This window comes from Pan troglodytes, chromosome X (genome assembly GCF_028858775.2).
Source record: "Pan troglodytes isolate AG18354 chromosome X, NHGRI_mPanTro3-v2.0_pri, whole genome shotgun sequence".
Taxonomy (NCBI): domain Eukaryota; kingdom Metazoa; phylum Chordata; class Mammalia; order Primates; family Hominidae; genus Pan; species Pan troglodytes.
This window is the reverse complement of record NC_072421.2, coordinates 53,416,534-53,443,611: the sequence shown is the minus strand read 5'-3', so window position 1 is coordinate 53,443,611 and position 27,078 is coordinate 53,416,534. Positions and strand designations below refer to the sequence as shown.

General features: G+C 44.0%; 1 protein-coding gene across 6 annotated transcripts in view; it reads left to right on the top strand.

Moving 5' to 3' along the window:
- Positions 1-13,427, top strand: part of SMC1A (structural maintenance of chromosomes 1A) — a 44,777-nt gene extending 31,350 nt beyond the window's left edge. For all 6 annotated transcript variants that reach the window (XM_063803994.1, XM_063803996.1, XM_063803997.1 and 3 more), the window contains 6 exons: positions 8,137-8,293; positions 8,730-8,884; positions 9,007-9,158; positions 10,304-10,373; positions 10,664-10,774; positions 11,208-13,427. In XM_063803994.1, the coding sequence (XP_063660064.1) occupies positions 8,137-8,293; positions 8,730-8,884; positions 9,007-9,158; positions 10,304-10,373; positions 10,664-10,774; positions 11,208-11,291 (729 nt within the window). In that variant the 3' untranslated portion in view covers positions 11,292-13,427. The remainder of the gene's footprint in view (positions 1-8,136; positions 8,294-8,729; positions 8,885-9,006; positions 9,159-10,303; positions 10,374-10,663; positions 10,775-11,207) is intronic.
- The last annotated feature ends 13,651 nt before the right edge of the window (positions 13,428-27,078 follow it).

The window sequence follows — 27,078 nt, the reverse complement described above, 5'->3', positions numbered from 1 at the left end:
TGGGATTACAGGTGTGAGCCTCTGCACCTGGCCCATTTTTCTTTGTTTTTGTTTGAGACGGAGTCTCACTCTGTCACCCAAGCTGGAGTTCAGGGGCATGATCTCAGCTCACTGCAGCCTCTTGCCTCCTGGGTTCAAGTGATTCTCCTATCTCAGCGTCCTGAGTAGCTGGGATTACAGGCATGCGCCACCATGCCCAGATAATTTTTTTTATTTTTAGTAGAGACGGGGTTCTGCCATGTTGGCCAGGCTGGTCTTGAACTCCTGACCTCATGTGATCCCCCTGCCTTGGCCTCCTAAAGTGCTAGGATTACAGGCATGAGCCACCACACCTGGCCCCATTTTTCTTCTTTTTTTTTCTTTTTCTTTTTCTTTTTTTTTTTTTTTTTTTTTTTTTTTGAGACGGAGTCTGGAGTTCAGTGGCGTGATCTCAGCTCACTGCAAGCTCTGCCTCCCGGGTTCACGTCATTCTCCTGCCTCAAGCTCCCAAGTAGCTGGGACTACAGGCACCCACCATCACGTCCAGCTAATTTTTTGTATTTTTAGTAGAGACGGGGTTTCATCGTGTTAGCCAGGATGGTATCGATCTACTGACCTCGTAACCCACCCGCCTCAGCCTCCCAAAGTGCTGGAATTACAGGTGTGAGCCACCGCGCCTGGCCCCCATTTTTCTTCTTGATGCTCACATTGTTCATCCTTGGCCAGTGGGAACCACTTCAAGTTTATTTTTTTGTTGTTATTTTTAGATTTTTATTATGGAAAATTTTATATGCAAAAGTAAAATACTACAGTGCTCCCTCATATAGCCATCACCAGTTTTAACAACAGTCAACTGCTGGCCAAACTTGTTTAATGTGCACCCCCACACAGTTCTTTTTTTTTTTTTTGAGATAGAGTCTCACACTGTGGCCTGGGCTGGTGTGCAGTGGCACAAGCTCGGCTCACTGCAACCTCTGCCTCCCAGGTTCAAGCGATTCTCTTGCCTCAGCCCCCCGAGTAGCTGGGATTACAGGCGCCCACCACCTCGCCTGGCTAATTTTTTTGTATTTTTATTAGAGACGGGATTTCACTGTGTTGGCCAAGCTGGTCTCGAACTCCTGACCTCGTGATCCGCCCGCCTTGGCCTCCCAAAGTGCTGGGATTACAGGTGTGAGCCACGGGGCCCGGCCCCCCCCCCGCCCCCTGACACTTTATTATCCCTCCCTATCCCTAGGTTATTTTAAAGCAAATTCTGGGCCGGGTGCGGTGGCTCACGCCTGTAATCCCAGCACTGTGGGAGGCCGAGGCAGGCGGATCATGAGGTCAGGAGATTGATCCTGGCTAACATGGTGAAACCCCGTCTCTACTAAAAATACAAAAAATTAGCCGGCCGTGGTGGCACGTGCCTGTAGTCCCAGCTACTTGAGAGGCTGAGGCAGGAGAATCACTTGAACCCAGGAGTCAGAGGTTGCAGTGAGCCTAGATCACGCCATTGCACTCCAGCCTGGGTAACAGAGCAAGACTCCGTCTCAAAAAAAAAAAAAAAAAAAAAAGAAATTCTGGACATCATATTTCATTTGCAAATATTGCAGGATACATCTCTGAAAGAGACAGGAATTCTTAAAAATAATTAGAACCATTACATACCTAAAAATAATTTTTTTTTTTGAGACAGAGTCTCGTACTATCACGGGCTGGTGTGCAGGGGCACAATCTCAGCTCTCTGCAACCTCCGCCTCCCTGGTTCAAGCGATTCTCCTGCCTCAGCCTCCTGAGTAGCTAGGATTACAGGTGCCCGCCACCATGCCCGGCTAATTGTTTGTATTTTTAGTAGAGATGGGGTTTCACTATATTGGCCAGGCTGGTCTTGAACTCCTGACTTTGTGATCCGCCCGCCTCGGCCTCCTGAAGTGTTGGGATTACAGGCGTGAGCCACCACGCTTGGCAGTAATTTCTTAATAATTAGTGTTACACATCCATGATGGTCACACGCAAACACACACTCTACAGTTTACCTGCTTGAATTGGAAGTCAAATAAGATGATTGATCGATAGTTAGTGGATGATTGATAAAGCCATTAATTGATATGTCACTTGAATCTCATTTAACTTATAGGATCCCCCTCCACCTGTTTTTATTTTTCTTTGCACTATTTTTTTGTTGTTGTAGAAATTGACTCATTTCTTCTGAAGGATTGTTCACATTCTATACTTTACTGATTGTGTCCTGCAGTGTTTAAAATGTTCCCTTCACCCCCCCGCCACCAAAAAAAAAAAAAATGGTTCTGCTATCCTCTGTAGTTCTTGTAAGTGGGTAGTTAGATGTAGATCAGTGCTGTTCGGAAGAGGTAAAATGTGATCCACATATGTAATTTTTTTTTTTTTTTTTTTTGAGGTGCAGTCTTGCTCTGTCGCCCAGGCTGTAGTGCAGTGGCGCGATCTCGGCTCACTGCAACCTCCGCCCCCCAGGTTCATGCCATTCTCCTGCCTCAGCCTCCCAAGTAACTGGGACTACAGGCGCCCGCCACCACGCCTGGCTAATTTTTTTTGTATTTTTAGTAGAGACGGGGTTTCACCGTGTTAGCCAGGATGGTCTCGATCTCCTGACCTTGTGATCCACCTGCCTCGGCCTCCCAGAGTGCTCGGATTACAGGTGTGAGCCACCGCGCCTGGCCAATTTTCGATTTTCTGGTAGCCACATTTTAAAAATAAAAAGGCAAAGGTGAAATTAATTTTAATACTATATTATGTTTAGCCTAGTGTCCTCAGGAGTATGATTTCAGTGTGTGAACTATATAAAAATTATTGATGAGATATTTGATGATCCTTTTTTGTACTGTCTTCAAAATCTAGTATGTATTTTAACACAGCACGTCTCAATTCAGATGCTAAAATTTCCTCAGAAATACTTGATCTGTATTTAGATTTCCTAAAATTTACAATTGAAAAAGGAGACCCACATACCCAAGTTGTTCCAAATATACATCAAAGTTTTCCAGTAACTGAATTGAATATCAGGTTTTCAATTTAAATGAACTAAAATTTCATAAAATTAAGATTTTATCTCCTCAGTTGCACTAGCCAAATATCACGTGCTAAGTAGCCACATGTGGCTACTGGCAACCGGATTGGACAGCACAGTGGCTTGGTTAGATTCAAATTTTGGGGTTCGCTTGTTTGTTGTGGCTACGGCTCCTTCACAGCTGGTAGTGTTACTTCCATCAGAAGGTACTTAATGTCTGTCCATTAGTGGCTCTTTTTGTGTGGTTTGCAGCCATGCTTCTTATTGCATAGATCCATTAATTAGTCAGGGGTTGCAAAATGGTGACCTTACTCTATCATTTCTGTGTTTACTGGCTGGAATACTATAAAGAGATACTGCCTCTCATCATTTATTTGGTTATTCTGAGATACAGTTTGTATAGGAAAGGCAGGCTATATATGCTTGATTTTTCCCCCCCTTTATCAGTTTATAAAATAAGGAATTGCTTCCTTGGCTTTCTCAAGATTTGTCCACTGAGTTCTCATATCATTATGAATTTAAATATATTTGGTGTCTTTCAGTCTGTTGTGGTTATTATCCTTCTTGGTGCTCAGGTTGTCCCATCTTTGGCCAATGGTGACTCATTCAGTTTGGCTTCTGAATTATTTCAACACAACCCTGGTAGTCTTTGATATCTCCCTTGCTTTCCAATATGTCCAGATTCATCCTCCCCATTTTCCACCCAGACCTGGAATCCACTATTTCTCCAGGAAGCTCTGACTTCCTTTAGTGGGAAATGCTATTATTTAGCAACTACCATCTGGATATTGGAGTGTTCATGATTGCTGAGTTTATTAGTGCTTCTAGAACTTTTCAATAGATTGGGCTATTAAATGCGGTTTTTTTGTTTTTTTTGTTGAAGGAAAAATGCATCATGAGTTCATATTGATACTTTGAATTGAAATTGTAACTTTTAGTTTAACGTCATTGATTTTCTTTTTGAGTCTTCCAGTTATTGTTGCTGAAAATCTCAGTTCCTAGCAACACTAACATAATAACACATTTACTTTATCCTACTCTGTATATACTAGTTTGAAAAATCACAATAACATATTATTAGTAAAAGGGCCAGGCGCAGTGGCTCACGCCTGTAATTCCAGCACTTTGGGAGGCCGAGGCGGGTGGATCACAAGGTCAGGAGATGGAGACCATCCTGGCTAACATGGTGAAACGCCATCTCTACTAAGAATACAAAAAATTAGCCGGGCGTGGTGGCAGGCGCCTGTAGTCCTAGCTACTCGGGAGGCTGAGGCAGAAGAATGGTGTGAACCTGGGAGGCAGAGGTTGCAGTGAGCTGAGGTCGCACCGCTGCACTCCAGCCTGGGCGACAGAACAAGACTCCGTCTCAAAAAATATATATATTATTAGTAACAATTTGATTATTGAATGTAATTTTAAATAGTTTAAGATTTTCTGAGATTCTTTTTATTATTAAGCTAAGGAAAGCCTCATTGGGAATGTATAGTCATGTTCCTATGTTTTAAAGTAATTTGAAAGAATTATCTGAGTGTCTAACCAGCTTAATATATAGTTAGGTTTCTTTGTTTTAGTTTTTTCATTTTTAGGGATTACTCTTTTTAGCATTTTGATTTTTTTTCCAGCTTTAATTTTGAGATGTTTCAAGCCTATGGAAAACTTGAAAGACTAGAATAGTGAACACTCATATGCCTTTCACCTTAGATTCACCAGTGAATATTTTACCACATTTGCTTTTTCTCTCATCTTTCCCCTATCTTTCCCCTCCTTCCCTCTTGCCTCCCATTACTTGCAGTTTTTTTGTTTTTGCTGAACCTTTTGAAGGAAGTGTGGTCATGATACTTCAGCCCTAAATACTTCAGCATGCTAAGAGCAAGGGATTGTCTTACCTAATCATAATTTCATATTATACCTAAGAAAATGAATAATTAGGTTTCATAATATTTAATCTTCAACCCATATTTGAATTTCTCTAGATGTTCTAAAAGTGTCTTTTGTAGTTTTTTTTTCTTTTTGAAACTAGTATCCAATCAAAATTTATGAATTTCTTTTATTTATTATGTCTCTTTAGTTTCTTTTAATATGGAGCTATCCCTTTACCTTTTATTCATGGCATTGATCTTTTAAACAGTCTATGAGAGTTTTCTTGGAAAATGTCCCACATTATGGATATGTTCTTTTTTTTTTTTTTTTACAATATTATTTAACCTGTTCTTCCAACCCTTGTATCTCCTGTAAATTGGAAATTTCATCCAGTCTGGAGGCTCAATGGATTCATGTTAAGTATTTTTTGGCAGGAACATTTCATTGGTGAACTTGATGTGGCATCCCTCCAGGAGGTACTTCATGTCAGGATGTACCCACTATTAGTGATACTGAGTTTGATCCCTCAGTTAAAGTGTCAGTTGCTAGGTTTTTCAACGCTAAATGTACACTTTTACCTTTGTCATTAATTAGTAATCTTTAGAGTGATGCTTTGGCATCTTGTGAATATCTTGTTCCCCAACAATTTTTTACCCAGTGGTTTTCACATTTTGATTTAATTTTGCTTTAATAGTTATATATAACATCTTTATGTGTTTCTAAAATCAAAAGTATAAAACAAGGTACATGAAGAGAATTCTTGCTTCCATTGCTGTCCCCTTCACCTCTCTTTCTCGATAGATAACCCTTTAATTAGTTTTTGGACTATTCTTTTTCTTGCCGTTATATGTTTAAAATAGAAATATATTTATATTCCCTCTACCTTCACTTCAATAAAATATAGCATACACTATTGTGTAGCTTTCATATTTTACTTAAAAATCTATCCTGGGGCCGGGCGCGGTGGCTCACACCTGTAATCCCAAGCACTTTGGGAGGCCTAGGCGGGCGGATCACGAGGTCAGGAGGTCAAGACCATCCTGGCTAACACGGTGAAACCCCGTCTCTACTAAAAATACAAAAAAAAATTAGCCGGGCATGGTGGCGGGTTCCTGTAGTCCCAGCTATTCGGGAGGCTGAGGCAGGAGAATGGCGTGAACCTGGGAGGCGGAGGTTGCAGTGAGCCTAGAGCGCGCCACTGCACTCCAGCTTGGGCGACAGAGGAAGACTCCGTCTCAAAAAAAAAACTTAAAAAAAAAAACAAAAAAAACCTATTCTGGAGACCACTCCAAAGTAGTGTATAGAGATCTTCATAAGGGCTTTCTAAAATGTACATAAGTTTATGTCCTTCTTATTCTTGAAATCATTCACTGGTACCTCACCTTTCTCAGGATAAAGTCTAAACCTTATAAGGCCCTTTATAATCTGGCTTCTACTTGTCTATCTAGCATCTTCTCTTTCTGTGCCCTCCAACACACTTGTACGCATGCACATACACACACAATTGCTACTACTGCCATATATATATATATATTTTTTTAGCTTTCGAAGTTTATTGAAGTTGATTACTCTTTTTTTTTTTTTTTTTTTTTTTTTGAGACAAGTTCTCGCACTGTCATCCAGGTTGGAGTGCAGTGGCACCATCATGGTTCACTGCAGCCTCGATCTCCTGTGCCTAAACAGTCTTCTCACGTTAGCCTCCCAAGGAGCTGGGACCACAGGCATGTGCCACCACGTCTGGCTAATTTTTTTATTTTTGTAGAGACGGAGTCTCCCTATTTTGCCCAGGCTGGTCTCAAATTCCTATTCTCAAGTGATTTTCCTGACAGGCTCCCAAAATGCTGGGATTAAAGGCATGAGCCACCATTCCTGGCTTGCTTTCTCTTTTGAATTATTTTCAGTTTGATGAACGGACCATGAGCAACCTCCCCTGGCTATTTTTTTGTGATAGAAGTCTGTTCCTGGCCGGGCATGGTGGCTCACGCTTGTAATCCCAGCACTTAGGGAGGCTGAGATGGGTGGATCAGTTGAGCTCAGGAATTTGAGGCCAACCTGGGCAACATGGCGAAACTCTGTCTCTACAAAAAATACAAAAATTAGCCAGGCATGGTTGTGCGTGTCCGTAGTCCCAGCTACTTGGGAGGCTGAGGTGGGAGGATCACTTGAGCCTGGGAAGTGGAGCTTGCAATGACCAGAGATCATGCCATTGCACTCCAGCTTGGGTAATAGAGCGAGACTCTGTCTCCAAAAAAAAAAAAAAAAAAATCTAAAAAGGTCTATTCCTTTTCTCTGTCTTCACTTGTTCATCCTGTAGTCCTTAGCTTAAACATATTCCTGGAAGCCTACCTTAATTTTTATCAACCGATGAGGTAACCATCCAGAACACCTCAATGCAGGCACATATTCTATACACTAGTGGGATCCCTCCCTCTACTTATTATACTTATTTATACCCAAAATACCCTAGGCTCACTAAACATAATAGTACTAACATTCACCACTCAAGAACTATCAATCTCCTGATCTCTGAGTTAGGAGTCTGAGTCCTCCTGAGTCTGAGTTAGGTGTCTTTCTTGTGTGCTAAGTCAACACTGCCTGCTTATCGTTGTTTTCACATTCATCCTACAGTATTCTGGTTGTTTACTTATGTGCATTCCTCTGTTAGACCCCTGAGCTCTGTGAGCACAGAAACCAGGGCTCACAGGACAGGATGGCCCCAGTGCCTGGCACTTGGTAGGCATTCAATAAATATTTATTGACTGAAAGTGGCAGAAAGGCACAAGCCCAGACATGCATTGCAATATCCATAAGAACTAAAACTAAACTCAAATGGAATTTGCTCAAATGTAGTGATCTAAGCAGAAAACGTGAATTGCCTTACTTATTGTGGAGCTGTAAGTGGAGTCCAAAGCGGCCAGTGTGGGAGCCTCCAGGTCACCCTGGGTTGGTACTGGCTCATGGCCTGGGCTGAGAGCCAGAGAGGGGCACCACCAGCTGCTCCTCCTGAGAGACAAAGAGGTTGGCAGGGCCTGGGGGAAGGGCTAGAGATTAGAAAGCAGCTAGAGATTAGAAAGCAGCCTCAGCCTATAATTTCCAGAGATGGTGGGAATGGTTACTATGGGTAGGATCTGCTGGAAGGAACCGAGCTGGAGAAGAAGAACCTGTCCTCCGTATAGGAGCAGGCGCCCAGGCCACACTCAGTCAGTCATCTTTCGGTGGGGGCCTTGGCACAGGGGCCAGGCCCTTCTTGACATTGCTGGGCCTGGGGCTTACAGGATGCCCAGGCTGAGGAAGAGATCAAGCAAGAGATGAACACACTGCAGCAGAAGCTGAATGAGCAGCAGAGTGTGCTTCAGCGTATTGCCGCCCCCAACATGAAGGCCATGGAAAAGCTGGAAAGTGTCCGAGACAAGTTCCAGGAGACCTCAGATGGTAAGATTTACCCTTCTACTTGGGCCTACGATGAGGACAAGAGGCTAAAGGTATGCCACGGGCCTGCTGTACATCACAGCAGTTCCTGTTCTGACATGTTTTCTTACTTAAAACTCTCAGGAGCCCTAAACAGTAGGGGTTATTACACCTGCTTTATAGAACGGAAAATTGCTGAGGTTCCCGGAGAGTAAATGACCTGTTCAAGGTCACACAGCTGGTTGCTGGTAGAACACAGGGAGGAATCCATATTTGTGTGGCTCCAGGCCCCTGTTTCTTGCTCTGCATTGTATCCAGTGGCCAGTCCACTGGATACAGATCCTTCTGGGACCCTCGTCAGGCATTCCTCTCTCTCAGTGGGATGTTCCTGCTCTGGATTGTCATTTGCAGGTCCTTCTTGCCAGGGCACTGAGGGGTCTCCTGTCTTTCTTTCTGGCAGAGTTTGAAGCAGCCCGAAAGCGAGCAAAGAAGGCCAAGCAGGCATTCGAACAGATCAAGAAGGAGCGCTTTGACCGCTTCAATGCTTGTTTTGAATCTGTGGCTACCAACATTGATGAGATCTATAAGGCCCTGTCCCGCAATAGCAGTGCCCAGGTAGGCTGGAGCCCCTTACCCAACCAGCTGCTACCATCCTCAGTTGTCCTTCCCTCTAGGCTTCCTGTCCCTATCTCCATCCAGTCTCAGATACAGATCCTGACCCATCTGCCTTCCCCTAGGCATTCCTGGGCCCTGAGAACCCTGAAGAGCCCTACTTGGATGGCATCAACTACAACTGTGTGGCTCCTGGGAAACGCTTCCGGCCTATGGACAACTTGTCAGGCGGGGAGAAGACAGTGGCAGCTCTGGCCCTGCTCTTTGCCATCCACAGGTAAGGCTGATCCCCTAGGGCAGTTGACGAAGAGACTGAACTGAGGCCACCAGAGGCTCTGGGGCCCAAGGATACACGGAGATCTGCGAAGGTGATGGTTTGGTGGAATCTGGATTGCATCCCTGTTTCACTATCTACTGCAGCATATCTGGCTTTGGTTTTTCTGGACCTGTCTTCCCCATCCACCCTCATCTGCTCAGCATGTCCTCACCGGCCTCTGCATGTATTTAGTTCCGCCTCCAGGCTTTTGCTCACAAGGTTGCTGGCTAATAATCCCTTTCCATGTAAATCTAGCTTGATCATCACCTTTCACCCCTTCACCCTTCCTCATTCTCCTCCCCTTTAGGAAGCCCTCCTTGATCACTGTGGCATACCCTGACCTTCCCCTCCTGAATGCCAGTAGTACTTGAGTCTGACTCCCGCAGCTTATATTGCTTGATTGTACAGCATCAATTTCTTGAGTGCTGCTCTGTACCAGACCCTGCGGAGGGATTAGGGACACAGATGTGTCAGACAGGGTCTCTGGCCTCGAGGAGCTCACAGTCTAGTAGAAACCAGACGCATAAACAGACATGTGCTAAGTGTTGTAACCGGGTGAGCATGGGTGCGATGGATACACAGAGGAGGTACACTTAACCCAGTCTGTGGGGAGGGTATGGGTAGGCCAGGGAAGACTTTTAATGACAGGTGCCACTTGAGCAGGAGATGTAAAGGATGAGTAGAAGTGTGCCAGGTAGACCAGCAGGCATTCTAGGCTGAGGGTGCAGCATGTGCAGAGGCAAGGAGGCATGACAAAGCATGCTGTGATGGCATGTGTTGGAATGGGGTGAACCTCTAGGTAGCTCGGTCATTACAACTAGAACCTTGGACAGCTTTAGCTCCCCAGCCAGCCTGGAAGCTCCTGAGGGGACCATGTCTTCTTGTGGTTCTGTAGGAACCTGGAACACAGGGCTGAGTGCAGAGGGGAGGGCTTTGTTGATGTCTTGGCTTTCAGGGGCTCAGGCAACTTTGAGACCTGGGTTTTTTTAGTTTCTGAAGAAGTGGAGTGGGAAGCTGGCCTGTTTGATGGGCCCTGGGGCTGTCCCACCCCGCCTTGCCACCCCCTCCCCGCCTCAGTGTCAGCTCACCTACTGGTTCCCTCCCAGCTACAAGCCAGCCCCCTTCTTCGTCCTGGATGAGATTGATGCTGCCTTGGATAACACCAACATTGGCAAGGTGGGTGCAAAGAAAGTGGGGCCTGGGAGGGATGCCCCCAGGTCGGGGTTGGGTTTCAGGGAGCAACTCCTGAGTGTGCCCTAGCCGTTCCTGCTGCCTGCTCTCTGTGCCTGGGAGGCTGGGCCCAGAGTCATCCATGCTGTGGTAGTCAGTAGTCTCCTTCTCTCAACCTCTCTTTTCCCCACCTTCCTCTCCCTACCCTACCTCTTCTGCCTTCTGGTTGTGGCTGGAAAATACTGGGGACTGTTAAGGTTTGAGCCTTGCTAAGTGCCTGGCGGCCTTTCCCACAGGTGGCAAATTACATCAAGGAGCAGTCGACTTGCAACTTCCAGGCCATCGTCATCTCTCTCAAGGAGGAGTTCTACACCAAGGCCGAGAGCCTCATTGGAGTCTATCCTGAGGTAGGGCGGGCCTGGCTCAGGAGCCAGTCCTACTCCCTGCCTGATTTCCCAGGGCAGGAAAGGAAGGCTGCAGTGGAGGGGAAAGGAGGTGGGGGAGCATAGGGAATCAGGTCCTGAATGGCCATTTGGGCTTGTTGGAGCCCTGCCTCTGGAGGCTTAGCCAGCCCAGCCAGGCAGGGCCATTGCATTTGGGGACAGGTGGAAAGGCAGGCAGAGGCAGCCAGACAGTGGAGAAAGGAGGAGAGTACAGAAGTAGGCAAGGAGAGAAGGCACATGGGACTGAGCATATCCTCTCACACCCAGAGAGAACCATTGACTGGGCTTTGGGCAGGTATGTAGGGAGGAGGGTTTGAGGCCCCTGGTCCTGGGGCACTAGACCCCTCTTAATTCTCTCCTTACAATTTTATTTTTCTTTTTCTCCCTCCTCCTTCAGCAAGGGGACTGTGTGATCAGCAAAGTCCTGACCTTCGACCTCACCAAGTACCCAGATGCCAACCCCAACCCCAATGAGCAGTAGCAGTAGTTCTGCCCTCCCGCCCTGTCTGGATCCCTAAGCTGTCCCTCTCCCAATCTCTGGATATTTGACTCCCAACCTTCCCCCTACCTCCTGGCCCTTTTTGGTGTAGTCATGGGATTTAGGCACTGCTAATCAAGCATGAAGAGGAACAGAGGTGATATTAGGTCTGGAGCAAAAATTCCTGAACGACAGGGAGTATTCTGGCCTCTGAAAGGAGGTGCTGAGCTGAACAGGGCCATCTGTTCATCACACACACCCCCTTCCTCCCCCTCATCACCCATAATCGTGGGCCCCTTGGGCCTCTTGCCCACTGTGTGTGTGGGTATGTATGTGTGTATGTATGTATCCGCATGTGTGCATGTGAGTATGTTTGCAAAATAATAAAGGATATTGGAGACCTGTTTTAGAAGGAGCCTAGGCTGAATTTGATTCCAAGAGAGCTTAGGATGACAGCACCCCTGAGCTGGGCAAAGGTACTCAGGACCTCATAGGAGTCTTAGGCAGTTACCTGAAACTGCCTTCATTCACTCATTTGTGTATTCATTCATTTATGTATTCATCAGACACATACCGAACACCCTCTATTTGTCAGGCTCTGTGCTTGGAATACAGAGTTGAATCAGACATGATCTCTACCCTCCTAGTAAGGAGATACAGTGGGTTCATGAATGACTATAGTTAGCTGAATGTCATATGTACTTTGAATTTGAGAAGTGGGTGATCCCCTCTAGGCTTCCTGGAGGTCACATTTAAGCTAGACCTTGACAAATTGGTAGGATTTGGTCAGGCACTAGGAGTGGAGCATGAGCTCTGGGGACAGACAGTTATGGGTTCTGGTCCCACTTTTTATCACTTACTAGTTGTTTGACCTTGGGCAAGTCATTTGACCTTCTGTGCCTCAGTTTCCTCATCTGTAAAATGGGGCTAACAATATTACCTACCTCATAGGATTTAATGATGTCAAGCTCCTCACTGGAGGCCTTATCCCTTGGTGGAGCCCACTAGGTGCCGACCCCTCAGAATATAACCCTCATGCCTGGACCCCTGAGAGCTTCTGATCCCAGCTATTAGGGACAGAAGAAGCCTCCAAATCTGGAAGGTGCTGAATGCCCTGCTGACTGGGAAAGTTTCAGGGCACTGATGGGGTCTACCTGGTAAGCGGAGGGCCTGAGGAAACCTGTAGCTTCAATCATGTCTGGTAACCGGGTGCCTGAGCCCCAATCTGGGTTGTGAGGAAATAGGGGAGAGGTATCCTGGGCCACATCCCAGCCTAACACGTGTGAGGTTCATTTTAGGAACTAACCTCATTAGCTATAAGGATCATGCAGAGGCAGCAAAGCCAGGTGCGATGAGCTCAGCCTTTACTCATTCACATACACCATCACACTTTAATTCCAATCTGTATATTGCTTTTTAAAAGTTAAGTCCATTCTAATTACCCAAATATGCATGAATTCATTCTCCTTTTGAGAAATTAGATTGTTAAAGATAGTCTCATTCAGCTACCAACCACTCTCCTTCTTGATCCTTCCCTTCTTAGTGGCTGTTGTTTGTTGTACTTCCGTTTAGCCTTTGTTTTAATGCTTGTACGTACATATGTGAACTCATTGGAAATATTGTGTGTTTAATGCAAATGATATATTGAATTGTTTAGCAATTTGTTTTCTTTGCTTAACGATGTTTTTGAGATCTGTGCATGTTACTTAATGTAGCTCAATCCATCTTCTGTAATTGCTGTATAGATTGTCATCATATGATTACCACATTTTACTTATGCATTTCTTTTGTGATGGACATTAAGACTGTTTTTAGGTTTTGCTATTACAAAATACTACACAGGAGCATCACTATGCCTGTGTGAAAGTGCATGTGTGAAAGTTTACCTAGGGTTGATTCCTAGAAGTGGAATTGCAAAGTCATAGGATATTTATATATTGGTTTTTAATAATACTTCCAAATTGCCCTCCTGTACTATTTACTCAGTATTTTTCTTGAGGTTGATCTGAGGTCTAACATTGTTATCCTATATCATTTTCATCCCAAGTAGTGATATCTGTGAAATCACAGGTTTGATGTGTGCTAATTATGTATTCTTCTAATACATATTAAAAGACATAACTATCAAAACAAAATAAATTTGTCTGTTTTCAACCAAAGAAGTCACGTACCACTGGTGGTACTGTGTGCCATAATTTGGCAAATGCTGGCCTTTATGGACGAGCACAATTCGGGGGTCAGACCTGGTTCAAATTCTAGCTGTAGAAACTTGTGCAAGTTACTTCACCTCTGAGCCTAAGTTTCCACATCTGTAAAAGGAGATAATAAACACCTACCTTGCAGTAGTGAAGCAAAGAGAAAATTAAATATATATGAAGCAATTTGGCTGGCATCTAGATCATTCACAGCCCTTTAAAGGTCACCTTTGCTGTTCTCCCCACTTTACAGATAAGGAAACTGAGGCCCAAAAAGGTTTGAACCCAGGTCTTCCAAGTCATTCAAGTGCTTTCTCCACTGTACAGGTGGTTATCAACCTTGGCTGCGCATCAGAATCATTTGTAAAGCTTTTTCTTTTTCCTTTTTAAAAAGTAAAGCAATATATACACAGGTAAAAAAATAAAATAGTACAGAAGGGCTTATAATGAGAAGCAGCAGTTCCCTGCTTGCACCCCCACATCCAAAGGATGTGGAGCTCTTTAAAAATAAATTGCTCTGGTCCCGCTTCTGGAAATCTGATTCAGCAGGCATGGATAATAACCCAGATAACTAACCCCTACCTCACAGGATAAAAAGGATTACATGAGATGCCTTAGGCTAAGGCCCTGGCACACAGGAACACATGTGCTACAAAGGAGCTTTGGGGACTTAAGTCCTGAGGATCCAGGAGGTGAGGTGACTTGTCCAAGATTCCACTGGTTTAGTGGCAGAGCCTAGATTTCCACTCGGATCTATTTAGTGCTTGCCCCCTGCTCTCTCCTGTCGTGCCCCACCACCTCCTGGCATCACAGGTCAACTGTTGTCAAGGCTATGCTCACGGGAGGCTGGGCACCACAGTGTTTCCAAGAGCAAGCTGGATCCGAGTAGATTCCCTAGGGCTTGTTGGAGGAACTAGTTTGACTCCCTTATACTGTGGACGCAGTAGCCTTGCTGTAGGGAGTTGAAGAGTACTCCACAACAGTATCTTAAGTTTAACTGGGCACTTCCCTCTGGAAATCACAGTGTTGTGCACCAGGAACACAAAGATGAGTCAAATCTTTATCCTGCCTTTGAGGAGCTCACTGTTTAGTTGGGGAAACAATTTGTAAAACAGCCATTAACCATACAGTGTGATCAACACTGTGACAGGAGCACAGGAAAAACATCTAGCTTATGTGAAGATTCAGAGAAGGCATCCTGTAGTCTAGGTGGTGATACCTGAACTGAGTCTTGAGGGACGGGTAGGAATTAGCCAGTTGAGGAAGTAGAAGGAATTTCCAGATATTGGAAACAGTATGCATGAAGACATGAAGGCAAGAAACAGCAAAACAAATACTGAAGCATGAAGATTCCTGGGGTGGGGGAAAAGCAGCAAGAAAAGGTAGAGAGGAACCAGATTGGAAGAGGGTCGTAAATGCATGGCTACAGAATTCAGATTTGTTTTGTAGGACAGTGTGGTTCCCAAACTGGCTGTATACCACAAACAGGTACGGCATTCTGGGCCCCGGCCCCTAAAACATTCATTAAGTCTGGGGTGAGGATTTGGAATCTTGAATGCTTATAAAGGTTACCACATGACTAGGGTACAGCCAGATTTGGAAACCATGGCTTGAAGGCAGTGAAGGAGCCATGAAATGGTTTTTAATAGGGGGACTCCAGATCAGATGTGAACTTAACCTGTTTCTGGCTGGCTAGCCAACCAGCATGGAAAACAGATGAGGTTAGATGTTCATGCTGTATGTGCCCGTGCCTGTAGTTTCCCTGTTAATCAGCTTCTTACACTACTATATTTGCTTATTTTGTCTCTGAATAAGCTTTAGGCACCACAAGGGTGGGCCTGGGAATATTTTGCTTACCAGTATAGCCCCTGCAAAACAGCACATTGCCTGACACAAAACAGGCACCCAGTAAAGTTTTTGAATGAATGAATGCATGAGTGAATCCATTTGTGAGAGAGCGAATGGAGACGACAAGATTAGCTAGGAGACTGGAAAAAGACCAGGAGGCCTGCACTAGGGCAAAGGCCAGTAGGAATAGATTGGAGGTGTTAAGGTGTGAACTGTTAAGGGAAGATGATAACTTAATGACTGATTATTGGATGTGGAGGGTGACTGAGAGGATAGAATGAGTACCCATGAATAGCCATGATCCCTACCCTGTCCCAGTCATCTCTTTCCTTATCCATCTCTGAAACAATCTGCTTACATCCTCTTCAGCAACTGGAATTCCTCAAGTTAGTTAGACATTCTGTGTGCTGTGTGGTCTCTCACTGCCCCCCCACTCCCCACCCCTCCACAAGCCATTGATTCATTCATCCAGTTCAATAAATCTTGGCTAAGCACCTCCAGTGTGCAGTAAGGCTCTTCCAAGCCAGGACTCTGACTCCCTCTTTCCTACCTCAAGAGATGTTTTTGAGGGCTTTCCCAGGTAAGAGTCACATCTCTTATACAATAACTTATAGTGAGATACCCAGAATGTCAGACTTGTAAGGGAAGACTGCCCAAACCCCTTCTGAGGTCCTCAGAGGGGAATTAACTTCCTAAGGTCCCACTGCTAGGAAGTGTTGGAGCCAGAAATGGAACCTAGGTTTCCTTTCTATGTCATCTCTGGAGTCTTGATCTTGATCTATCCCATTGTAGATCAGGACAGGCAGAGGTGGTCAGGGAGAAGGTGGGACTTAGGTTGAACCTTGAAGGTCGATGTATTGGACAGGTCAAACAAGATGGTTGCCAATTACACTGCCCCCTTCTGGAAACCCTTAGCAAACCTGCCATGCTTGCAGTCCCTTCTAAGGGGTTTCTTTAGCATAAGTTGCCATGCTCTGTACCATGTGACCTCACAATCCTGGCCACAGATAGCTAGATGTGGATAGTGTCTGGTTCAAGGGCAACCAATTTCTAGGCTGGCCAGTGGCCTGTTAGCTGGACTGGCGTAAGGACTTCACCTTACAGGGGTGGCATGTATCAAATGGCAAATGTATGAAACAACCAGATCTTTCAGGGAGGCAGAATGTGAGCTATTCAGAAGAAGTGAACGTTAATTAGAATTTAATGAGGCATTAGTGGTGGTGGATGAGGGGTGGCCAGAAACTAAACAGCAAAAGCAAAGAGAAAGCTGCAGAAACCATAAGTAAGCAGAGGTCATGAGACATTTGTATAATGAGATCACGGAGCCACAGGGTGGCAGAAGCCATGAAGCAGCAAGGCAGCAATGGGCTAGAAGCCATGAAGCAATAGGAGCCACGAGGAACAGAAACCGTGAGACAAAACTGACTATGAGATCCACAAAGCAGCAGAAGGCTTGAATAGATAAGATCATGAGACAGTAGAAGCGATGAGACTGCAAGAACCACAAGGCAGCCAGAACCATGTGGCAACATGGCAACAGGAATGGAAGAGGCAGCAGGAGCTACAATGCAGAAAAGCCATGGATTAATAGGAACTGAAGCGCCGGGAGCCATGAAGCTGCAGGACCCATGAGGCAGAAAAAGCCATGGGCTAGCATTGAGGGGGGCAGAAAGAAGTTAGTCAGTAGCAGTAGGAGGAGTATAAATACAGCCAGAAAGGAGTTGAGTCACCAATTTGGGAAGCACTAGAGAAGGGAGCAACAGATGCCTGCAGCTGAGGGGGTGACAAGATAAGCCAGGCTCTAGAGCTGCTTTGGATCATGAACCATTTTCAAGTTTCTGTTCTTCCATGAGGCTGCCTGTGTAGCTGTTCTTGTCTTCCTTATTTCCCTGTGAATGCTTTAATAAATCCCCATCACTAACCTGTGTGTGTCTTTGTTCCTTGGAATCTAAAAGGTTAACACTGGTGTGCAGTTTAGATGACAGGAAAGCAGGGCAGGAAGTCTTCCTGGTGGGGTTGAAGCAAGACACAGAGGTGGGAATTCACTCATCCTTTCCTGCCTCACTGGCATGGGCACCTTTCATTCACTTACTTGACTTATTTTTATCATTCATTCATCCACTCATTTATTCATTACCTTATATATGCACTAACTCACAACTTCACTCACTTATTCATTAATGCATTAATGTAAGCATTTACCAGTTCATTTGCTCTTTCCTGTATTCACTCATGCATCATTTTTCCATCCATTTGTTCAGCAGGCATATGTTAAATTCCTGTCATGTGTCAGGCCTTGTGCTAGGTTCTGGGAATTAGATATACATGCCCTCCAGGAATTCTTGGCTTAATTGGGAACTCAGATAAGTAAGTGGTTAAGCACACTAAGTGTGGAAGATGATATAATGGACATCTAGGTGAGGCAAAGTGAGCATATAGGAAGTATTAGATGGTTCTCCCTGGGGTGGGAAAGCCTTTATAGAGGATGGTACACTTGAACTGAGTCTTGAAAGAGGAATGAGTGCTTACCACTTGGAAAGGGAGGAAAAAACATTCCAAGCAGAGGAGCTGCCTAAGCACAGTTAAATCAAGAGGGTGAAAGTGCATGGATTTCAGGGGGAATGGGGCATTACCCATGCAGTGGGAGAAGTGGTGGAATCCAAGCAGTCAAGCTTAGCTTTGACTCTGAGCAATGGGAAGCTGTAGAAAGGTTTGAAGCAAGGGACTAACCGGGCCAGATTGGTATTTAGGAGGACCACTCTGGTAGCTGGGGTGAAAGAAGGTTGGGGGCATGAAACACTGACCTAAAGAATGTACTTCAGGCTGGGTGCGGTGGCCCACGCCTGTAATCCCAACATTTTGGGAGGCCAAGGCGGGAGGTTCACCTGAGGTCAGGAGTTTGAGACCAGTCTGGCCAACGTACCGAAACCCCATCTCTACTAAAAATACAAAAATTAGGCCAGGCGCGGTGGCTCACGCCTGTAATCCCAGCACTTTGGGAGGCCGAGGTGGGTGGATCACCTGACGTCTGGAGTTTGAGACCAGCGTGGCCAGCATGGTGAAACCCCATCTCTACTAAAAATACAAAAATTAGCTGGGTGTGGTGGAAGGCGCCTGTAATCCCAGCTACTTGGGAGGCTGAGGCAGGAGAACCGCTTGAACCCGAGAGGCAGAGGTTGCAGAGAACCAAGATTGCGCCATTGCACTCCAGCCTGGGGGACAAGAGTGAGACTTCGTCTCAAAAAAACAAACAAAAATTAGCCGGGTGTGGTGGCGTGCGCCTGTAATCCTAGCTACTCGGGAGGCTGAGGTGGGAGAATTGCTTGAACCCAGCACTCCAGCCTGGACAACAGAGTAAGACTCCATCTCAAAAAAAAAAAAAAAAACAGTACTTGAAAAAAGTACATTTGCCAGGCACAGTGGCTCACCCTATAATCCCAGCACTTTGGGAGGCCAGGGCGGGTGGATCACCTGAGGTCAGGAGTTCGAGACCAGCCTGGCCAACATGGCGAAACTCTGTCTCTACTAAAAATACAAAAATTAGCCAGGCATGGTACCGCATGCCTGTAATCCCAGTTATTAGGGAGGCTGAGGCAGGAGACTTGCTTGAGCCCAGGGGGCGGAGGTTGCCGTGAGCCAAGATCACACCACTGCACTCCAGCCTGGGCGACAGAGCAAGGCTCCATCTCAAAAAAAAAAAAAAAAAGTACATTTAATTGTCATAATCAGAGGCATAAATGAAGACTCATAGGAACCCCCAAGGGGAGAGAGAGTTCTACCAGGGGACAAGGAAGACTTTTGGAGGAGGTGGAATTTGAGGTGAGCCTTTTTAAAAGGGAGGATTCCAACTGGTGGAGATAAGGAGGAAAGGCTTTCCAGGCCTGGGGGACATAAAAACAAGAAGGTGGGAATAAATATGCCCTGTTTGGGCTAACAAATATTCCATTTTGACTAAAGCAAAGAGGCTTCACCTAAGGGAGAAGCAGGAAGAGAGACTGCAGGGTTTCCCAAACTTTATTATATTCTGCTACAGTAGGTCTGGAGGGATAAGGGAATTTGGGGGGAGGAGGGTTGTGGGCAGGAGTGTCCTTTTTAAAAATTTTTTTCTCATTTTAAAATAGAAGTAATCCATGTACCTTATTTAGAAAACTCAAATCAGTAAAGTCAAATCACTACAGACGGACTCGTGAAAAGCAAAAGTCTACTGCCCCACACATCCCCACCCCCACTCTCACTTTTTGCCACCACTTTTAGTTATTTATTCTGATTTTTATCTCCATACCTACATAATATGTGGACATTTAAAAAATCATTACTTTCAGACATTACCCGTTGATGTCCTGCTATGAGAAATGAGGATTTAGATCATTTACAGCAAGTTCAACTCCGTCCTGCTTCTAGTATAGTTTAGTTTTTCTGTGGGTTATTGAGTAATGCCTTTATTTCCTGTTCCATGAACTACAGACAATATTTCTAAACTAGAACTTTGTTAGATGAGAGAATACCCTTTCCTATAGCCCCCTTCCGCACCATTAACCTCCCAACTTCTGTCATCTGGTCTTTTATATTGTCAAAACATAATGTTAAATTCTGTTCTGTAATCATAATTGAGTTTTTTTATGTTTGTCTATAGTTGGGTTCTAAAAGTTGAAAAGCAATAAACAGCTGTTAATATGACTATGTATTCTTCATTGCGGAGCAAAGCAATGTACTTTTTAATACTTTTTCCTTGTAGCAGCTTTCTATTTTTTCTGAAGTTTCTAATTCTGTTTTTCCTCTTTATCATATATTCCTTTTTTTTTTTTTTTTTTTTTCAAAATCTCCATTAGGAATTCCATCAAGTCTACTTTTTGCCCCTTGGGAGACCTTCCCAGAGCCCTCAATCTCCTTTTCAAATCTTCACTAGTTGCTTTCTAAGGTCTGATGCATAGCTGTCATCTTGTGGCTTCTTGTCACTGCTTTCTATGGTTATATCCACTGTTTGCTGGTTCCCAAGGTTTTTGTTTTGTTTGTTTGCTTGTTCCATTGTTTTGATGGAGCACATCATCAAGTAAGTTTCTCAGAAAGGTTGTATAGGAAGTAGACTTCCTGAGTCTTTGCATGTCTGAAAATATTTTTTGTTTGTTTGAGACAGAGTCTCGCTCTGTCGCCCAGGCTGGAGTGCAGTGGTGCGATCTCGGCTCACTGCAATCTCCAACTCCCGGGTTCAAGCGATTCTCCTGCCTCAGCCTCCTGAGTAGCTGGGACTACAGGTGCGTACCACCACACGTGGCTAATTTTTTGTATTTTTAGTAGAGACGGGGTTTCACCGTGTTAGCCAGGATGGTGAAAATATTTTTATTCCATCCTCACACTTGGCTATAAAGTTTGAAGAGCAATGTCATTTTCCCACAGAACTTTGAAGGCATTGTTTCACTTTCTTCTAGCATTCAGTTTTGATGATAAGATGCGTGATAGCAGTCTGAGTCTCATTGTTTTATAATTGACTTTCCCCATCACTTTTTCTCTTCTTTTTGGGACCTCAGTGACACAAATGTTAGATCTTTTATAATAGCCTCACAGGTCCCTGAGGCTCTGTTCATTCCCGCCCCCCAACCCCCAGTTTGTTTTCTAGATTGAGTAATTCCTATTGTTCTATCTTCAAGATTGTTGATTTTTTTCCTCTGCCCTCTCCATTTTGCTGTTAGCCTATCTGTTGAGGTTTTTATTTTTTTGTATTTTTCAGTTCTAAAATTCTGATTTGGTTCTTTATATCGTCTATTTTTTTGCTGACAGTTTCTACTTGTTTTAAGCATGTTTAAGCAAATTGTTGAGGCATTTTTATGATAGTTTCTTAAAAGCTCTTGTCAGATAATTTTAACATTTCTGTCATCTCAATGTTGGTGTTTATTGAGCATCTTTTCTCATTCAAGTTGAGATTTTCCAAGTTCTTGGTTTGATGAGTGATTTTTGATTGAAACTGGGTATTTTTGGTATTGTGTTGTGAGACGCTGGATCTTATTTAAATACTCAGTTTTAGCTTGCGTCCTCAGACACCACTCTGGCAAGGGAGAGGGCACATTGCCTCATTACTGCCAGGTGGGAGTAGAAGTCCAGATTCCCCACTCACTCTCTATTGATACCTCACCAGGAGGGTTTCCTAGTTACTGCTAGGTAGGAGTGGGAGTTCCAGCTGCCCGTGCAACCTTCTCTGACACCACCCCAGCAGAAAGGGAGAGGGGCAACCACTTACAGCTAGCAAGTGTGGAAGTCTAAGCTTCCCTCTTGGCCTTTGCTGGTGGATGGGAGTGGGACTACAGCTTTCTTCTGTGGTGTTAGAGCAGTTATTATCTAATTGTTGGCTTCTCCAGCCCTAAGTCTGGGATATATGAGACAAAAAACAAACTCAGGGAACTCACCAGTATGTCACTTCTCTGCTACCAAGTTCCCTACCCAGTTTGTCGCCTTCTATCCACCTTTCAGAATTTTATGTTTATATATAATGTCCAAGTTCAATTTTAGCTGTATTTGGTGGGAAGCATAGGGAAAAGTACTTCTACTCCATCCATCCCTCCTCCTGATTTTTGTTTTTGTTTTTTTTGTTTGTTTGTTTTTTTGAGACAAAGTCTCGCTCTTGTTCCCCAGGCTGGAGTGCAATGGCGCGATCTCGGCTCACTGCAACCTCCACCTCCTGAGTTCAAGCGATTCTCCTGCCTCAGCCTCCCAAGTAGCTGGGATTACAGGCACCTGCCACCACACCCAGCTAATTTTTGTATTTTTTAGTAGAGACGGGGTTTCACCATGCTGGCCAGGCTGGTCTCGAACTCCTGAACTGAGGTGATCTGCCCGCCTCAGCCCCCCAAAGTGCTGGGATTACAGGCTTGAGCCACTGTGCCTGGCCTCCTGTTATTTTTTAAGAATTGTATTCTTGGTATTCTGAAACTTAAAAATTATGTGTTTAGGTTTCAGATCTTTTGTCATTCATTGTGCTGGTCATTTGTTACATCCCTTCATTTTGAAGTCTTTTAACTCTGGGAAATTCTCACATATTATGTCTTTGATCTATTCCTTTATTCCATTTCCTTTATTCTCTCTTTCTGGAAATCCTTAATGTTAGATGTTAGATCTCCTGAATTTATCTTTTGTAATTTTTTATCCACTCTCCTATTTTCCATCTCTCGCTCCCTTCCTCTTTCCCTCCCTCCCTCCCTAGCTTTGTCCCTCTCTTCCTTTTGTTTTTGTTTACTTTCTGAGAGAAGACTTAACTTTATCTTTCAACCCTTCTATTGCATGTCTTTTCATGTGGCAATCACATTTTAAATTTCTTAGTATTCACTCTTGTTCTCTTTTCCTTTCTTATTGCATTCTGTTCTTGTTTTATGGATGTACTATCACCTTGAATCTGAAAATAATAGAGATATTTTTATATTTCTTTCTGTTCTTTGAAATATCTATTTCATTTGGATTATTTTTTCCCTTGTTTACTTATTTTGGTCTCTTTCAAGTTGCAGTCTTTTCTCAAATGCTTAGTGATCCATAGTTGTTTGCTGATATTTAAGAATGTAGCAATAAAAATCTGATCAGAAGCTTTGTATATGGGGGCAGGGCTAGGCAACTGGTGGCCTTCCTTTAGGATGACTAGAGAGCTAACTTGCTATGCTGCAGAGTCCCTGAATGCCAGAATGCTAACGTCTTTTCTTTGAGGTTGTTCAATTGCCTTAGCGAAGAACCCTCTGGTTTTTGCCTAATGGGTAGATACCTGGCTGCTGTGAATTGTGCACAAGGGAGGGGGAGGGGGATTCATGGTTTGATATGCAGCCTTCCCATTAAACTCCCAATTTTCAGCCCCACATTTGACTCCCATCCTTTATCATACCTGGCATTGTCAAGACCAAGACACTCCAGGCTTCTGCAGAGAAAGAGCAACTTCTTCCTCTGAAGCATACTCCAGGCTGTGGCTTCCTCCACCATGCTCCATCAGTCACCATTCCTCCATTGACTTCTATCTTCCAGAAATTTGTTGAAATCTCTCTTTTGCTGATGGACCTGTTCCCACTCTCTTCATCATTGTGGATTTATACCCTTTTTAATCCCTTTACAATGATTTTAGCAGGGTCTCAGGAGGAAGTGGAGAAAAACACATGGTAAGTTTATCATCTTGACCTGGAAATCTACTAGTCTACTTTTAACTGTTTGGGTTTTTTTTTTTCCAGTAATTATCTTCATATCTCTAAATAATATACAGATTTTTCTTTTTCTTTCTTTTTTTTTTTTTTTTTTGTTTCTTTTTTTTTTTTGAAACGGAGTCTTGCTCTGTTGCCCAGGCTGGAGTGCAGTGGTGCGATCTTGGCTCACTACAACTTCTGCCTCCTGGGTTCAAGCGATTCTCCTGCCTCAGCCTCCCGAGTAGCTGGGATTACAGGCATGCACCACCACGCCCAGCTAATTTTTGTATTTTTAGTAGAGATGGGGTTTCGCCATGTTGGCCAGGCTGGTCTTGAACTCCTGACCTCTGGTGATCTGCCCGCCTTGCCCTCCCAAAGTGCTGGGATTACAGGCGTGAGCTACCACGCTCAGCCAATATACAGATTTTTCTATTTATCAACTTTTATTGATCAATTTTAGTCATTCTCTATTAACTTCCTGCTATTTATACCACCTGAATGCCTTTCCCATGCCTCCAATATAGCCATGTCACTAATTATATATCCTCTATTCCTTATCTTTCTACCTTTAACTAATAGACTTACTCTCCCTTTTCTCTCTTTTAACTTGTCAACTGCACTTTTACTTTTATATTAACAAGGTTAATATTTACACTTTGTTCTATAACCATAATTAAGTCATCCATACTTTGCCAGTAGATCATTCTAAAAGTTTAAGGGCAATAAAGTGTTTACATTATTATGATTATGTAAATATTGTTCCAGAAAGATCCAATTAGTATATTAGGATTACATTGCTTTTCTTATACAGCTTTTTTTCCTTAGAGTTTCTAATTGTCTTTCTTTTTTTCCTTGCATTGTCTGACTTTATCACCTTCTTAAGTTATTCCAAAGTCTCAAGGAAAGTATAAAAGCATTTGAATCCCCTTTTTCCCCAGATACCTTGTTCCTGGAGTCCTCCGTCTTCCTGTTCCAATTTGGACGGATTGCTCTGTAGGCCTGCGGTGCAGCTGTCATCCTGGGACGTCCCTTCATTATTCTGGGTTGGACCCAATCTTTCTTGGACCCCATATCTTCCTCTTTCTTAGTTTACTCCCTTGTAGTGGACATTGTATTTGTTCTGCAGCATCCATTCCACTCCTCTCCCGCTGTATAACAACTATGCAATGTGAGTGGGATTGACCCCACCACCAGCTCTAGGTGTAGGCCTTTATTGGTATAAACTGATCTGAGTAATTTCACCCTCCTAGCCACAGTGATGACTGGTTCAGGGATGACCCAATCACAATGAGGCTTAGGACTTTTATTCAGCTTTTGAGGGAGGAGATGACCTATCTTCCCTTGGATAAGAACAAAGAAGCATGTAGCCTGGTTCCTGCTGTTAGCCATCTTGTGAACATGTGGAAGGCCTACCTGAGGATGGAGCTGAAAAATGGAGGAGGCAGAGCCAAGAGAATCACAGAAATGGAACCATATTCCGGATCATGCCATGCCTGAAATCTCCCTGCCTGTGAACTCTTCAGTTAAGTGAGCCAATGAATTGCATTTACTATTCAAGACAGTTTGAGTTGGGTTTTGTATTGCTTGCTCCTGAAAGCATTCTAATTTATGTTTTTGGTTTTCTCACTCTGGAAAGGGGATGGGTGCATGTTTGGTTATATGAGGTATATTTGCACTGTATTAGGTGGAAGCTTTTTTTAAAAGCATAAGTACAGGAGGAAGGCTATATGTGGATGTTGGACGACCAAAGGAGCGAACTCTACTGTTCTCTAGCATCTAATTTCCCATGCTGTTTTTTGGGGGAATCCCTGCCAAATTGGGAGGCATGGCCCTATTTCCCACTATGGAAACTGATGGTGGTCAGATATTTTCTTTCCCAGCCCACCAGGCAACAAGGGCTGAATACTCTGTTCATGGCCTTGAATCTGGAACCAGCAACAAAAAGAAGGCAGGACTATACAAAATTAACAAAAGGATGATAGATTAGGAGAATATATAAGGAAGATAGTAAACCCAATAGGAAAATGGGCATAGGATATGAAGAGTAATTTGTAGAAGGGGAAACTTGAGTTTACACAAGGGGAAACTTGAATATATTAAGAGCTTTTTCAACTCTGCCAATAATTAGAGAAATGAAATTAAAATAATAATGAGAAGTCACTACAGGAATGTTAACATGTAGAAAGTCAGATATTATCAAGTGCTGATGAATCAGGATGTGAGGAAAAGGACAACCATGAGTTGGAATGTAAACTGGTACAGGTATTCCAGAGAGAGTTTGGCAGCACCCATGAAATTAAGTATGTGAATACCCTACAACCCAGTAATCCCGCTTCTGGGCATATATTCCAGAGAAATTCTCATACAGGTCCTAAGAAAATATAGTTGAGGTTGTTCATTGCAGCACTGTTTGTGGTAGTGAGGAATCAGAAGCAATCAGGTGTTCATCACTATAGGACAGGATAAACAAACTGTATATTCATAGGATGGAAAACTACAAAACAAAAGTAATAAACTAGATTTACATATAGCCACATGGATAGGTCTCTAAAATCCCCAGCATTGAGAGAAAAAAGTAAGAAACAGAATAGTATTTATAGTACAATTCCATTTACAGAAATGTAAAACAACGCTATGTATTTTCATGGATATGCATATAAATAAACATATGGAAGACGGATTGAAAGTATACATACGTTAATTACACTGGAGAGGCTCACTGAGTTAGGCAGGAGAATGGGAGTAAGGATAGGGACTGATGGGGAAGAAGAAGAAGATAAAGTAAAAGAAGAACTAAAGTAAAAGAGCAGCCTTCAGTGAACTGGTCATAATGTGCCATAAATTGCAGATTATGATTAACTAAACTCTGAAGTCCACAACAAATAAACCAAAACAACAGATGTGAGGATGGTTGGAGCTCCCTTGCAGTGGCATGTGCCAGTAGGATAAGGTCCACTGGTAGGAGCAGTGCAGGGAGCAGTGCCAACAGCAGCGTTCTAACCAGGCTGTTTTTATGGTGGACCCTTAGCCGTGGTTCCTGATGCCTGCCTTCCTCGCTCGCACTCCATGTTCTCAGCCTGATTCTCTAGACTTCTGTGAGCTACCTGATAACTTCATAATAAATCTCTTTTCTAGGCTGGGTGCAGTGGCTCACACCTGTAATCCCAGCACTTTGGGAGGCCCAGGCAGGCAGATCGCCTGAGGTTGGGAGTTCGAGACCAGCCTGACCAACATAGAGAAACCCTGTCTGTACTAAAAATACAAAAAATTAGCTGGGCATGGTGGCACATGCCTATAATCCCAGCTACTCGGGAGGCTCAGGCAGGAGAATTACTTGAACCCAGGAGGCGGAGGTTGCAGTGAGCTGAGATCGCACCATTTTGAGACAGAGTCTTGGTCTTTCACCCAGGCTGGAGTACAGTGGTGCGATCTCAGCTCACTGCAACCTCTGCCTCCTGGGTTCAAGCGATTCTCCTGCTTCAGCCTCCTGAGTAGCTGGGACTACAGGTGCACGTCACCACGCCTGGCTAATTTTTGTATTTTTAGTAGAGATGGGGTTTCACCATGTTGTCCAGGATGGTCTCCATCTCTGGACCTCCTGAT